This window comes from Chrysemys picta, chromosome 1 (genome assembly GCF_011386835.1).
Source record: "Chrysemys picta bellii isolate R12L10 chromosome 1, ASM1138683v2, whole genome shotgun sequence".
Classification (NCBI taxonomy): domain Eukaryota; kingdom Metazoa; phylum Chordata; order Testudines; family Emydidae; genus Chrysemys; species Chrysemys picta.
The window spans coordinates 97,847,462-97,861,790 of record NC_088791.1 but is presented as its reverse complement, the minus strand read 5'-3'; the positions used below and the strand labels follow the sequence as shown (position 1 = coordinate 97,861,790).

At 46.6% G+C, this 14,329-nt stretch overlaps 1 protein-coding gene across 4 annotated transcripts in view; it reads right to left on the bottom strand.

The window, feature by feature from the left end:
- The window catches only part of LARGE1 (LARGE xylosyl- and glucuronyltransferase 1), a 362,997-nt gene that overhangs the window by 57,610 nt on the left and 291,058 nt on the right, over positions 1 to 14,329 (bottom strand). For all 4 annotated transcript variants that reach the window (XR_010597851.1, XM_065581487.1, XM_005300815.5 and 1 more), the window contains 2 exons: positions 3,099 to 3,211; positions 1,660 to 1,785 (listed from right to left, as the gene is read on the bottom strand). Coding sequence is in view for 3 of the 4 variants with exons in the window: in XM_065581487.1 (XP_065437559.1) it covers positions 1,660 to 1,785; positions 3,099 to 3,211 (239 nt within the window). In the remaining variant the exon portion in view is untranslated. The remainder of the gene's footprint in view (positions 1 to 1,659; positions 1,786 to 3,098; positions 3,212 to 14,329) is intronic.

Below are 14,329 nucleotides of genomic sequence, written 5' to 3'. Positions count from 1 at the left end.
AGCTGAGGGGTGGAGAGGCTTCCCAGTGCTGTGCAAGGCTTTGACACATGCAGGGCTCGGCTCCTCCTGGCCAGCACCCTGGGCCAGAGAGTCTTGGGCTTTCCTGTGGCGCCGGCCCAGCCAGAGGCAGTGAGAGAAGGAAGGCGCCTGCTGGCCAGGCTGTTGGTGAGCTGAACGCTCTGACCAGGGGCTGGTTCTCTGCACAGCGCTGGGAGCAGGACGCGCCCTGCCAGGTCGGGGGAGGGGGAGATAGGGGCGGTGGGGCTGTGTGTGTGTGTGGGGGGGGGTTGCAGGGGCAAAGCAGGGAGAGGACAGCAAGAGGGGGAGCACATAAAGGGTCGATGGGTGGGCAGCAGAGGTGACATGTAATCAGTCGCTGCCTGGCACCTGCCTGCACTTACCAGCCATCGCAGATCGAAGCGCGCAGCCAGTGCTGGCTGGAAATGGGACGGGGGGCAGGGCCCTGCTGGCTGAGAGCCGGTACACAGTGGGGGCTGCGCTGACGGATCAGCAGGGGGAGTGGCTGGCCTTGCGCACTGCATCTTCACCCCCCACCAGCCTTGCACATCCACCCCCATAGTTGGCCACTGGATCCTCCCACTCACCGCTGGTGGGCGGGTGGCTGGCGACCAGGGATCTGGCCAGCACCAGGACCCACCAGTACTGATGTGGGGGAGACAGAAAATACGGGCCAATTTACTTGTTTTTAAGAAAAAGTTGGGACACCTGCAGGAGGGTTTAAATACAGGACTGTCCCTTTAAAAACAGGATAGCTGGTCGCCCTATCACTAGACCCACTAAATCGATCCCTGCTGCAATCGATGCAGTTGATCTCCCCGTAGTGAAGTCACCTATCTATTTCCTCTTCTGCACTCTATTTCATCACAGTGAAAAATGTGTTGCTGAGTATTCTTTTGATATTGTAGCATTACTTTTATTGTGCTATATCCTGTTATCCTTACTTGGTTTCTACTCAGTCCTTACTCAGGGGAAGTCTTAGCAAAGTCAGTAGGAGTTTGCCAAAGTAAAGAGCTGGTAAAAGCTGAGTAAGAACTGCGTAATGTCCTTAGGATTTGGTCCCCCATACACCATAGAAACAAAGAAATGTTGGCCCGGAGAGGAGGTCAAGAGTTCATCTAGTTCACCCTTCCTCCCTCCCTTCCCTCCCGTCCTCTCCTTCCCCCCCCACCCTGCTGAGGAGACAGTTCAGTTCAGTTCAGGGTTACACCATCCTTCCGCTCCTCTTTGTGAGACTCTCTATATCAAACAATTCTGTTTAAAATCTCTTGCAGCATGTTCAGAATATAAGGGTGATATCATTCCCTGTTCAGGAGTAGTAAAGTACTGAAACAGCAGTGAGTGCTGCAGGTCAGGCTTAAGTACATTGGCAGAGACATAGTGTGTGTGGGTAAGGAGGCGGTGCAGCATCTGTCTGCACCCAGCCTAGCTCTGGGCAGTGTTATCCATCTTCCATTTTCACGATTACGAACATGCAGACCAAAACAAAAGCACATTTGTTCCCTCATCTTTTACGGCACAAAGAATGCACACAGGCCATCCCTTATGCTTCATCTCCCTGCCACTGTGGGAACTTCCATTTTATCTCCCAAAACACAAGCAAGATCCAAGTCACTGGGTTGCAGCTTCAGCTAAATATACCTTTAGGTCAGACACATCCCTGTAGCACTGTTCAGAACGTGTGTGGTCAGACAGCTGCACATTCCAGAAACATGGAAGCTGGTAGACAAGGAACGGGTTCTGTTTGATGACGGCATTGAAGATATCCTGGCAGACAAAAACAGAAAAACAATCAGGTGCATCATTTCAACAGAAAGATGATCAATCACATCTCTCCGAACTGACTCTCTTCAGTCCTTTGCTCAGAAAGCATGTGAGAGGGAGAATAGGGAGTTATTACATTAAGCTGTCAGCTCTGCAAACCTAGCTTCACAATTCTGCATTGGTTAAAGGTGCTGGAACCCCAAGGGCCGACTTGCAGGTCTGAACTAGAGGAAAACAGACTCTTTGTCACACAGAATGCTAGCAGACTGCACCTGGGTTTTCAAATCAAGTGTTTTGTACCACTGGCAAAAATTGTTTTTTCCCCATCATGGGGAGTACTATGTGGCAGATGGTGAACTGCCTACTGTTCCTAAGTACAGAATCAGTTTTCAATAAAAGAAAGAAGAGTGATCCTGTCAGTTACTGTCCCTTACGATGAACTACCAGTAGGAGTATTAGTTATTATTTTATATTGCCCGCAAGTGCTCTAAGTGTTTCACAGAAAACACGTGAAACAGGGCTACAAAACAGCTTACAGTGTAAGTGCCACTATGATCTGCTCTTATGAAGCCATGCAGTGGGAGGAGGAAAATGATCTTTGTGCTTAAGGTACTAGAGTAAGTGTCCAGGCATCTGGGTTCAATTCCCACCTCTGCTACATGCTCTCCATGTGATTTTGGGCAAGTCACTTATGATCTGACTCAAAGGCTAATGAAATCAGTGGGAGTCTTTTCATAGACTTCAGTGGGCTTTGGATCAGCTCCTTAGTTTCTCCGGGCCTCAGTTCCCCATCAGTAAAATGGGGACAGTAATCCCGCCTCACTTAACAGGGGTACTGGAAGGATAAATACATTAATGTTTGTGAGATGCTCATATTCTGCAGCTATGCAGGCAACAGAAGTATCCAGAGACTGACAGAATCAAAATCACCATTTGCCAAAATGAAAATGACAAAAGCAGTAGCAAAAGCAACAGTTTTTTCAAGCTTCAAAAGTCTGGAGTCTTTCAAAGAAAGAATGAAAGGCTAAAGTAAAGGATATAAAAAAGAAAAAGACTCCAACTGTGTCCCTTTAAAAAGCATCTGTGCATCAGAGGTAAAAAATTCAGTCTGTAAATAGGAGTCTTGTGGATAAATCTCTATCCCCCACATTCAACAATTTCTTCAGAAGGACATGACAATGAGTTCTGCCTGTTTAAGAGGATATGGCAGGACACCTACCTACCTATCTACCTTCCTTCCTTCCTCTCTCCCTCCCCACCCCCCATCCAAGGAGCAATGTTTGTACCAGGTCTTCAAAACTGCCTGCCCAACCCACCTGGTCAGCCAATGAGGTTGACAGCATGCTCATTAACTCTCTTTCAGCTGTGAGTCTCCACATCTGCTCCCATTTCATCTTTCGCAACTTATCCAGAAGTAGCAGGATAACCCCTAAAGAGACAATGCAATGCAGGGAAAGAGAAGCCATAATGTAATGTGCAAAGCAAGGACCTTCATGCCTAAGTGCTGCATCACTGCAGTCAAAAGAAGAACATTTTGCAAAGACCAGAGTTGGAAGCTATTTCATCTGACAACCCTGCTTTTGATTGAAATCAGGATAAATATATTCATGACACATTACTTACAGACATAAACTAGCTCTAATAAATAACAATTTTGAAGGAGAATGTATTATAATAATAATTATTAAAGTACTTCTCTGTTACAGTGGTGCCCAAAGGTTCCACTCAGGATTGTTACCTCATTGTGCTGGATGCCATACAAACACAATAAAGTAAGACAATGTCTGCCCCAGAAAGCCTACAACCTCAATAAGGACAAGACACAACAGGGAGTTATAGAACACCACATGGATGGGGAAAAATGTGCTTGAAATGCAGAGGAAAAAGTGAGGGACAACAGACAAAAGAAATTTGGTTCATCTAGACCAGTGGTTCTCAAACTTTAACAACTTATAATAATAAATGGAGATATCCCATCTCCTAGAACTGGAAGGGACCTTGATAGGTCATTGAGTTCAGCCCCCTGCCTTCACTAGCAGGACCAAGTACTGATTTTGCCCCAGATCCCTAAGTGGCCCCCTCAAGGATTGAACTCACAACCTGGGTTTAGCAGGCCAATGCTCAAACCACTGAGCTATCCCTCCCCCCAATGGGACGCAACAATCGATCCCCGAATCGACGCTTGTACTCTACCAGCGCAGATAGAAGTAAGCGCCGTTGACGGGGGAGCCGTGGAGGTCGATTTGCCGCCATCCTCACAGCGGGGTAAGTCGGCTCGGATACGTCGAATTCAGCTACGCTATTTGCGTAGCTGAATTTGCATATCTTAAATCGATACCCCCTCAGTGAAGACGTAGCCTCAGGCTTACCATGGCTGCCTAAAAGCCGAATTCTGTTGCCTGGCACTGTGTGAGTGATCTCTCATACCAAACCGGCAGGCCCTCAATATAAGAGGAAAAATGCAACCTTGTAATGAAAGCACATGTGCTGTGTAATGTGAACAGCAAAATTTAATGTGAAAGAATGTACCCATTGTTCTCTAAAATGTGTCTTTTTTAACCACCTCTCCCTTCTCCTCCACCAGCTGCAAATGTTTCTCCTTCACAGAGGCTAGTGAAGATTAGAAGGAGAAAACGGCGGACTCAGGATGATATGTTCTCGGAGCTCCAGATGTCCTCCCATGCTGACAGAGCACAGCAGAATGCGTGGAGGCAGTCAATGTCAGAGTGCAGAAAAGCACAATATGAACGAGAGGAGAGGTGGTGGGCTGAATCGCGGGCTGAAGAGAGCAAGTGGCGGGCTGAAGAGGATAGGTGGCGTCAGATTGCTGACAGAAGGCAAGAATCGATGCTCTGGCTGCTGGAGCATCAAACTGATATGCTCCAGCGTATGGTTGAGCTGCAGGAAAGGCAGCAGGAGCAGAGACCGCCGCTACAGCCCCTGTGTAACCAACAGCCCTCCTCCCCAAGTTCCACAGCCTCCTCACCCAGATGGCCAAGAATGCGGTCGGGGGGGCCTCCGGCCACCCAGCCACTCCACCCCAGATGATTGCCCAAGCATCAGAAGGCTGGCCTTCAGTAAGAGTTAAAGTTTGAAACTGCAGTGTGTCCTTGTCCTTCACTCCTCCCGGGCTACCTTGGGAGTTATCCCCCTAGTTGTGTGATGAATTAATAAAGAATGCATGAATGTGGAGTAACAATGACTTTATTGCCTCTGCAAGCAGTGCTCAAAGGGGGGAGGGGAGGGTGGTTAGCTTATAGGGAAGTAGAGTGAACCGGGGAGGGGGAGGGAGGTTTATCAAGGAGAAACAAACAGAAGTTTCACACCGTAGCCTGGCCAGTCACAAAACTGGTTTTCAAAGCCTCTCTGATGCGCACCGCGCCCTGCTGTACTCTTCTAACCACCCTGGTTTCTGGCTGCGCGTAATCAGCGGCCAGGCAATTTGCCCCAACCTCTCACCCTGCCATAAATGTCTCCCCCCTTACTCTCACAGATATTGTGGAGCGCACAGCAAGCAGCAATAACAATTGGAATATTGGTTTTGCTGAGGTCTATCCAACTCAGTAAACTGCGCCAGCACGCTTTTAAACGTCCAAATGCACATTCTACCACCATTCTGCACTTGCTCAGCCTATAGTTGAACAGGTCCTAGCTACTGTCCAGGCTGCCTGTGTACGGCTTCATGAGCCATGGCATTAAGGGGTAGGCTGGGTCCCCAAGGATAACTATAGGCATTTCAACATCCCCAACGGTTATTTTCTAGTCCGGGAAGAAAGTCCCTTCCTCCAGCTTTTGAAACAGACCAGAGTTCCTGAAGACGCGAGCATCATGTACCTTTCCCGGCCAGCCCACATTGATGTTAGTGAAACGTCCCTTGTGATCCACCAGGGCTTGCAGCAGCATTGAAAAGTACCCTTTTTGGTTTATGTACTCGGTGGCTTGGTGCTCCGGTGACAAGATAGGGATATGGGTTCCGTCTATCACCCCACCACAGTTAGGAAATCCCATTGCAGCAAAGCCATCCATTATGACCTGCATGTTTCCCAGAGTCACTACCCTTGATATCAGCAGGTCTTTGATTGCGTTGCCTACTTGGATCACAGCAGCCCCCACAGTAGATTTGTCCACTCCAAATTGATTCCTGACTGATCGGTAGCTGTCTGGCGTTGCAAGCTTCCACAGGGCTATCGCCACTCGCTTCTCAACTGTGAGGGCTGCTCTCATCCTGGTATTCTGGCGCTTCAGGGCAGGAGAAAGCAAGTCACAAAGTTCCATGAAAGTGCCCTTATGCATGCGAAAGTTTCGCAGCCACTGGGAATTGTCCCACACCTGCAACACGATGCGGTCCCACCAGTCTGTGCTTGTTTCCCGGGCCCAGAATCGGCGTTCCACGGCATGAACCTGCCCCAGTAACACCATGATTTGCACATTGCTGGGGCCCGTACTTTGGGAGAGGTCTATGTCCATGTCAATTTCTTCATCACTCTCATTGCCACGCTGCAATTGCCTCCTCACCTGTTTTTGCATGTCCTGGCTCTGCATATACTCCAGGACAATGCGCGTGGTGTTCAGAGTGCTCATAATTGCCGCGGTGATCTGAGCGGGCTCCATGATCCCAGTGCTACGGTGTCTGGGCTGAAAAAAGGCACGAAACTATTGTCTGATGGAGGGAGGGAGGGGCGAGTGACGACATGGCTTACAGGGAATTAAAATCAACAAAGGTGGCTGTGCATCAGGGAGAAACACAAACAACTGTCACACAGAATGGCCCCCCCAAAGATTGAACTCAAAACCCTGGGTTTAGCAGGCCGTTGATTTCACGGAGGGAGGGGGAAGCAAATGAATACAGAACAAATCTGGTCCATCTATCTTTTACATCTTAGGCTGGCAGCAGACGGTGCAGCATGACTGATAGCCATCAGCATCTTCTGGGTGCTTGACAGAAGATGCTGCTTTATGATTGCTAGCCATCATCGTCAAGATGGTGCAATAGGACTGCTGGCAGGACTGAGTCTCCAGGAGACAAAACATGTCTGCCCAGGCGCCTCTGACCGAACTCACTGAGGAGTACGACGACGATGGATACCAGTCGTAATACAGCATCTGCTGCCAAAAGGCAAGGAGCTGCTGCTGTATAGCAATGCAGTCCCACGTCTGCCAGCACCCAGATAGCCGCTGACGGCTACCAGTCATACTGCACCGTCTACTGCCAAAAGGCAATTAGTTGCTGCTGTGTAGCAATGCAGTACCACATCTGCCGGCACCCAGATGACATATGGTGATGGTGAGCTGAGCTGAGCGGACTCCATGCTTGCCGTGATATGTCGTCTGCAGAGGTAACCCAGGAAAAAAGGCACGAAACAATTGTCTGCCGTTGCTCTCATGGGGGGGGGGGAGTTAAGCTGACGACATGTACCCAGAATCCCCCGCGACACTGTTTTTGCCTCATCAGGCATTGGGATCTCAACCCAGAATTCCAATGGGCGGCGGAGACTGCGGGAACTGTGAGATAGCTACTCACAGTGCAACGCTCCGGAAGTTGACTCTAGCCTCGGTACTGTGGACGCGGTCCGCCAACTTAATGCACTTAGAGCATTTTATGTGGGGACACACACAATCGACTGTATAAAAATGATTTCTATAAAACCGGCTTCTAGAAATTCGACCTAATTTCGTAGTGTAGACATATCCTAAGAAGCCAACTCAAAGAGTTCCTCTTATACAAGCATTCAGGTCTTGAGCAGGCAAACAACGCACGTTACAACAAAACTTAAACTTGTTCTTCATAATAATTTTAAAAACAACACTAGCAGCCTATTTAATTTTAAAAACAGCAAAAAATATCCACCTCCCTTTCCATTTCTTATAAGGAGTCTTGAAGTTTAAATCTCCTCAGTGTGATAGATAGGCTTGCTTTGATCTGCTTAGCTCTTGGAAGTCTCAAGGCTCCAGGCTGCTGGTCCCGTGTTGCCCGGGGTCCCTAGGGACAGCTCTATCCGCCATTAGGGAATTTTTTCCCGAGAACCCCCTGTAACATTTCACGAACCCCAGTTTGGGAACCACTGATCTAGACTCAGCAAAGGGGCAGCTGGGCCAGAGGGTGGTGTTACAGGCAGGGAGGGGAGCAGGTGAAGAGCTGGGGGTGGGGAAAGGTGCTGTACATCCAGCAGGCCCATTACATTGACCCTAGAATTAAGCCTGATTTCAGTATGACTGGCCTGGACACTCGGGTATTGCTGACAAACTGAACTGGTACACCTGGCCACATTAAAGAGAGTATTTTCCAAGTCAGCTTTTTCATTCCAAAGGGGCTTAGATGGTAGTTTCCAAGTGAGAAAAAATGTGTCTCGTGTCATTCAATCATGAACCCTACTGCAGCTGCTTTAAGAAGGGAAGTTATGGGCTCCAAAGGGAACCCTGTCAGATTACTCTCTGCCAGAGAAATGGTGGTGATAATGCTGGTTCCTGAGAATGGGTGTATCTATTATCAGCTAGATTCTGCCATCCTTACTCACACTGAGCAGAAGAGTACTCCATGAAAAGTCCTGCTGATTTAAACGAGTAGACATTTAATTCTCGCCCCATTAAGGTCAATGGGAGTTTTGCCATTCACGTCAGTGGGACTGGGACTTCACCCCTAAAGTGAAAAGTATTATTCAGTGTAAGCATGGTAGAATCTGGCCCCATGTATTTATTTTTATCACTTACGGCCAGATTGCGAATCCCTTACTTCCAATGGTGAGCAGTTACTTACAGGAGCAGTCCCACTGACTCCTATGAAATCACCATTGTAAGTAATGGGGGGTCATAATCTAGCCCGCGTAGAGAGCCTATCACTGTGGCAATGAGCATTAAGCAAGGAAAAACATGAGAGAGAACAGGATCCTCAGATCAGAAAGTAACGTTTAGTGGGAAAAACAGATGGCTCAACATTCATTCTTCTTCTTTGGTTGTTTTGTTTCTGGATAGAATTATACTATTTGTGGATGCAGAAAATGCAGTAGAAGCAATGTAGCTGGATTTAAGTAAAACCTTTAATACAACGCCTCACAACACCTTACTTGAAAAAATTAATTCACATGGACTTAGATAAGAATGCTGTCATGGGGAATGCAAACTGTCTGAAGGACCGTAAACAAAGAGTACTGATAAATGGCAATGTATCAAGTTGGTGGGATGTGTCTAGTGGGATCAGTGATAAGTTTTCATTGGTGTTCTGGAAGAAGGAGTAAACAGAATATTAATGACATTTGCAAGTGATACTAAACTGAAGGCCTTGTAAAAAATAGCACACTTAAATGATAACTAAGGGGGATTATAGCAACTACCCTCAAATATTTGAAGAAGCAAATACCAAACAGGGAGAAAAATTATTTGGGGGAGACCAAGGGGATATAAGTAGAAGTAATAGGAAGAAATTATGAAAAGGGAAATAAATGTAGGCTGAATATTAAGAAAAACATCTTAGGAGTTCCTATTAGATTGTGAAATAATCTACCAAGGGAAGTGATAGAAGCCCCATTGCTTTGTAGGGACGCACCAGCTGTAGAATCACACAGTCTCCAAACAGCTCTCTATGAGAACACTCAGCTAGGAAATTGCCCAGCACTCAAGTGCAGCTCCCATCTGAAAAGTACACCCAAAATAATATAGTCTTGCGCTGTAGAGAAAACTATACAAGGTAAGCTTATAAATTCGCCCCCTCCCTCAATGTGTAGGAAGATATGTACAACTTCTTGCCCCCCCAGTTATAAATTGCACAAACTGGGTTTAATAATAAACAAAAACAAGTTTATAACTATAAAAGGCAGATTTTAAGTGGTTATAAGGGATAGCAAACAGAACAAAGCAGATTACCAAACAAATAAAACAAAACATGCATACTAAGCTTAAGATCTTAAAGAGACTGGTTTCAATAAGTAATTTCTCACCCTAAATGTTGTTTTAGACAAGTTGCAGAGTTCCTGTAGCTTAGAGTTCCAGTTATTTCTCTTTAGAGACTAGACTTCTGTCTTAGTCTGGACTCAGCCGTGCCTTTCCCACCGCTCATTTCCTTTGTCTCTTCAGGTACTCTCAGCAGTCTTTCTTCTTGGGCAGGAAGGCAATGCAGAAGAGCCCTGTTTGCCTTACTCCCCAGCTTTAAATAGAATTTACATAAGGCGGGAAGCCTTTGTTTCCAGTGGAAAGTACAGTAGTGACCCAGGTGGTGTTTAGTACCAGGTGACATGACCACATGACCTAGTAGAGTCACCGCAACATCCCAGGATGCCTCTCAGGAAGTAGAGAGATTAGTATCTTTAAAGTCTTACTGTTTCTTCCTAATGGCCCATCAAGGCTGATGGCCTGTTGTCTGGTGGGTGTTTCCCAAGTAAACAGACAGTTGTAATTGTTACATAGTCAATATTCCTAACTTTAGATACAGAAATGATACATACGTACAAATTGGATAATCACATTCAGTAAATCATAACCTTTCCAATGATACCTTACAGGAGCCATCTTGCGTAAAATATATCTCAGTTATGCCATATCCATACCGTAAGCATACTTCCATAAAGAATATGGGGTATAACGTCACAACAAGTAGAACTACTAATCCCAAATTAGAAGGAAGCCAAATCTGATTGAAATTTGAGAATGGAAATCTTTTGCTGCCTAGTGAATTGTGCAAAAGAAAAAATATATTCCGGCCGTGTAGTCTGCGGCCTAGTTTAATGCTGTTCTCCACTTCAGTCCATCTGGTTCCTAAGCACACTTGAGCCTTTACTGGAGGAATCCCCTTTTATTTTCAATCTGCCTTTCTGCTGCAAGTGGTTATATTGGAAATGGACAAACTGCCACAACATGCCACAATACATTTTTGCCAAAGTGTTTGTTTTCTATCCAACATAATTGAATTTTTTGTTCCAAGCAGATCTGTGAGCATTGGACTAGAAACGGAGCTTGAATCCTATCTGGAGTTTGCATGTGTGTGTGTATGTTTTTGAGCGCATTAATGTGGATTGGCCGAGATTGAAGGTCAACAGGCAGCAAATTCTTCCCACTGCAGCAGCAGATTAGGTGAGATAACCTCCCATCCTGCTGTAGGTTATTTCCAGATGGTAAGAACTGTCAACTTTGTTTTAACAATATAATATACCTGAGGCAATGAACTATCCATTTATTTTAAAAAAATCTCATTGCAGGATTCAATTAATTCTGCTACATTTGTAAAATGTGTTTTATTATATATCTATATATATATGTACTGCTAAATTTTGCTTTCTAATAAATCTTCTTTAAAAGCCCAATCTGGGGAGGGATGGGGAAAGTACTTTACATCTGCAGTATTCTCCATTTATTCACCCTCTCCCAGTCTTCTGTCAGGCAGTATTTTACGGTGTCACAACTAAAGAGATTATGAGTTCCTGAGGGGTTATCACAGTGGCAGCTGAGAGGCAAAAGCTGCAGGGAAGGGAGGGTAGAAACCAGAGCAGATGCAAATGTATATGAATTATGATCCAATGCAGCACAGGAAACATGTTCACAGCTTTTAAATACAATGGTATTGAGCTTACTGATGATTTCTACTCTAATTTACCTAAAGGTTTGGTTTAACACATTGATACAATCACCATTCACGGCTTCTGCATTGCAGAATTGTAATTTACTGCCACTGTAAAAATAAAGGGGAATATTTATAGCAGTTTAAACATTCATTAAAGATATACAATTCTCCTTAGTATTAGTGAGAATAAGGGATTTGCATTGAGGGGAGAGTTAATTCAATTAATTGAATTCATCTTGTTTAAGTGTGAAAGCAAAAATAAATGTGAATAGGAAACTTTTAAAAATGATAACGTAAAAGATCAGTGATTTCTCTTTAGAATCCAGTGTACTTTCATAAAGCCCTTCCATTGCTAAAAGGACACAAAATAAATGTCCCGGCATCCTGTAAGTCTGAACTAGCTCAGTTCGACACTTAGAATGCAGACAAAGTGCCTGGGATCATAGGAGGGAAAGATTGCCTCAGGAGCCCGCTCCAAATTGACTGAAATTTCAGGCTGGATTCAAGATGACAACCGGCAGAATGCAGAGGGCTCAGGGATTTACCCTCAGCTGATGTGCTGGGGGAGGAAGAGGTGAGGACCCTCCTTCCCCCAAAGGAATCTTTCAGGAACATCTGGCCCCAGTTATGGAGCTTTTCATCTTTAGATGAAAGTGTATCATTTTCTTTTCCCCACACTCCAAACAGAAGCAGAAGGAAGTCTAGCAGAAAGAAAACACAAAGAGAAAAGGGGGAACCCAACTGGTTTATGAGTATTAGCCAGGCTACGATTAACCGCAGAATGCCTTACTATAAAAAACAAGCAAAGGCAAATATTACAAAGCTGTGAATGCCTTGAAGAGCTCTTTGAAAAGCACTCTGGTTCATAGACCATTCTGTTTCTGTGGGGCTTTAATATTTTTTGTGTTTCTCTTTCCTTGTGCCTTATTACTAAGGACTATTGACATGTTAATAGATTCCTTGCTTCTTAGAAGTTCATTTACTCCTACTGCTCCATGGGTCTCAACCTGGGCTATCTGAAGTGTTACAGCCACTGAGTTGATGCAGTAGGGCCAGGGAGCTAGGAGGAAGGCTCCCTTTCGTTTATAAAAACAAGACTCAAAATGTTGAATGCTTTCAGAAATCTCCTGTTGACCCTATACTAGGTTAATATTTGATCAGCAAAATAAAACAATACTATATTTTGCCATTTTCAGGAATTACTGGCTCTGAGACAGAATGAAACGATCCCCTCAGCTTTGATTTTGCTGGGGTTTGGAAAGTTCATGAGGGCCAAACTTCAGACTGGTGATCCCTGGGGAGCCATGTGCTTATTTCCAATCTTAAAGCCACAGTCCTCTGTTTGCAGAGCTGTCAGTGTACTCACCACCCTCTTCTCCCGCCATCAGTTCCATTCCTCACTGTAACATTTGCATGAAGGGATGGAACTTGGGCAGGTGAGGCAAGGAAGGAGGAAGGGAAAACAGAAATCACTCCCCCTCTTCTGACCCTTATCATATGGATACTAGGTATAAGCCTCATTTTCCTTCTGAAAAGTTGACAGGTAACACATTTGTGACATCATAAGTGGTTGCTGCCGAGATGCTTCTAGCTCGAGGAGAGCGATAATTGGAACTTCCATCCCATAGGAAATTCGGCCATGTCAACCTTTGTTTTTGTCCCAAATCAGGATGAAAAATTGAAATTTTTCACAGAACAGAAATTCTGAGAAAATTCAATTTGGAAGTGTTGAAACATTTCTGCATTTTCCCACTGTAATGCACTGCCTCATGGAAGCTGTAGTGCAGGAGCCTGCTGCTCCCACTCTTCTCTATGGGCCAGGCTCCATGACTGAATTACATCTGCCAAGACACACCCAGAGGTATGTGACTCCTATCATGCACCAAGCAGAGCGTGGTTAGACAGTCACTGTATTTCAGGGCTAGGCAACCTTTCAGAAGTGGTGTGCCGAGTCTTCATTTATTCACTTTAATTTAGGGTTTCGCGTGCCAGTAATATATGTTAACGTTTTTTAGAAGGTGTCTCTCTCTAAGTCTATATTATATAACTAAACTATTGTTGTATGTAAAGTAAACAAGGTTTTCAAAATGTTTAAGAAGCTTCATTTAAAATTAAATTAAAATGCTGATCTTACGCCGCCAGCCTGCTCAGCCCGCTTCCAGCCTGGGGTTCTGTTCACCTAGGCCTGAGCGGGCTGAGCAAGGCCTGTGGCTGGGTCGCCGGCTGGCAAGGGGACGGCAGCCGGGACACCAGACCTGGGCGGGGGGGTGCAGGGGTCAGGGCAGAGGGCTGGGTGTGTGTGGGGGGGGGGTTCAGAGGTCAGGGCAGTGGGGATGTGGGGGTTCAGGGCAGAAGGCTGGGGGTGTGGAGGCTTCAGGGGTAAGGGCAGAGGGCTGGGTGTGTGTGGAGGTGCAGGGCAGAGGGATGGGGCTGTGGGGGGGTTCAGGGCAGATGGATCGGTGTGTGTTGGGGTGGGGAGTTCAGGGCAGAGGGGTGGGGGGTGCTGGGCAGAGGGCTGGGGTGCTCGGCTCGTGGGGGTGCTCCCAGCCCCCTGCCCTGAGCGGCTCATGACAGGGGGCTGGGAGGGATATGCCCTGTTCCACCCCTTCCCCCAGACTCCATCCCTACCTCTTCTCTGCCTGCTCTATGGAGCAGGGAGCACGCTGCCGCTCGGCTCTGCTCCGCTCCCCCTCCCCCTTGCAAGGGAGAGGGAGGGGGAGGAGGAGGGGCTGGAATGCACCACGCTGGGGGAAGAAGCTGGGGAGGAGGGAAGCTTGGCTGCTGCAGGACCAAGCTTCTGCCTCCTGCCCCCGCAGGGGAGAGCAGTGAGCGGGGGGGGGGGGGTGTCCTGAGAGGGGCGGAGGGCCAAGCTTCCCCCTCCCCCGCTTCTTCCCCCAGTGTGGTGCATTCTGGCCCCTCGACCCCTCCTCCTTCTCCTCCTTTCACTGGGCAGGCAGTGTGCCACTCAAAATCGGCTTGCGTGCCGTGTTTGGCACGCAT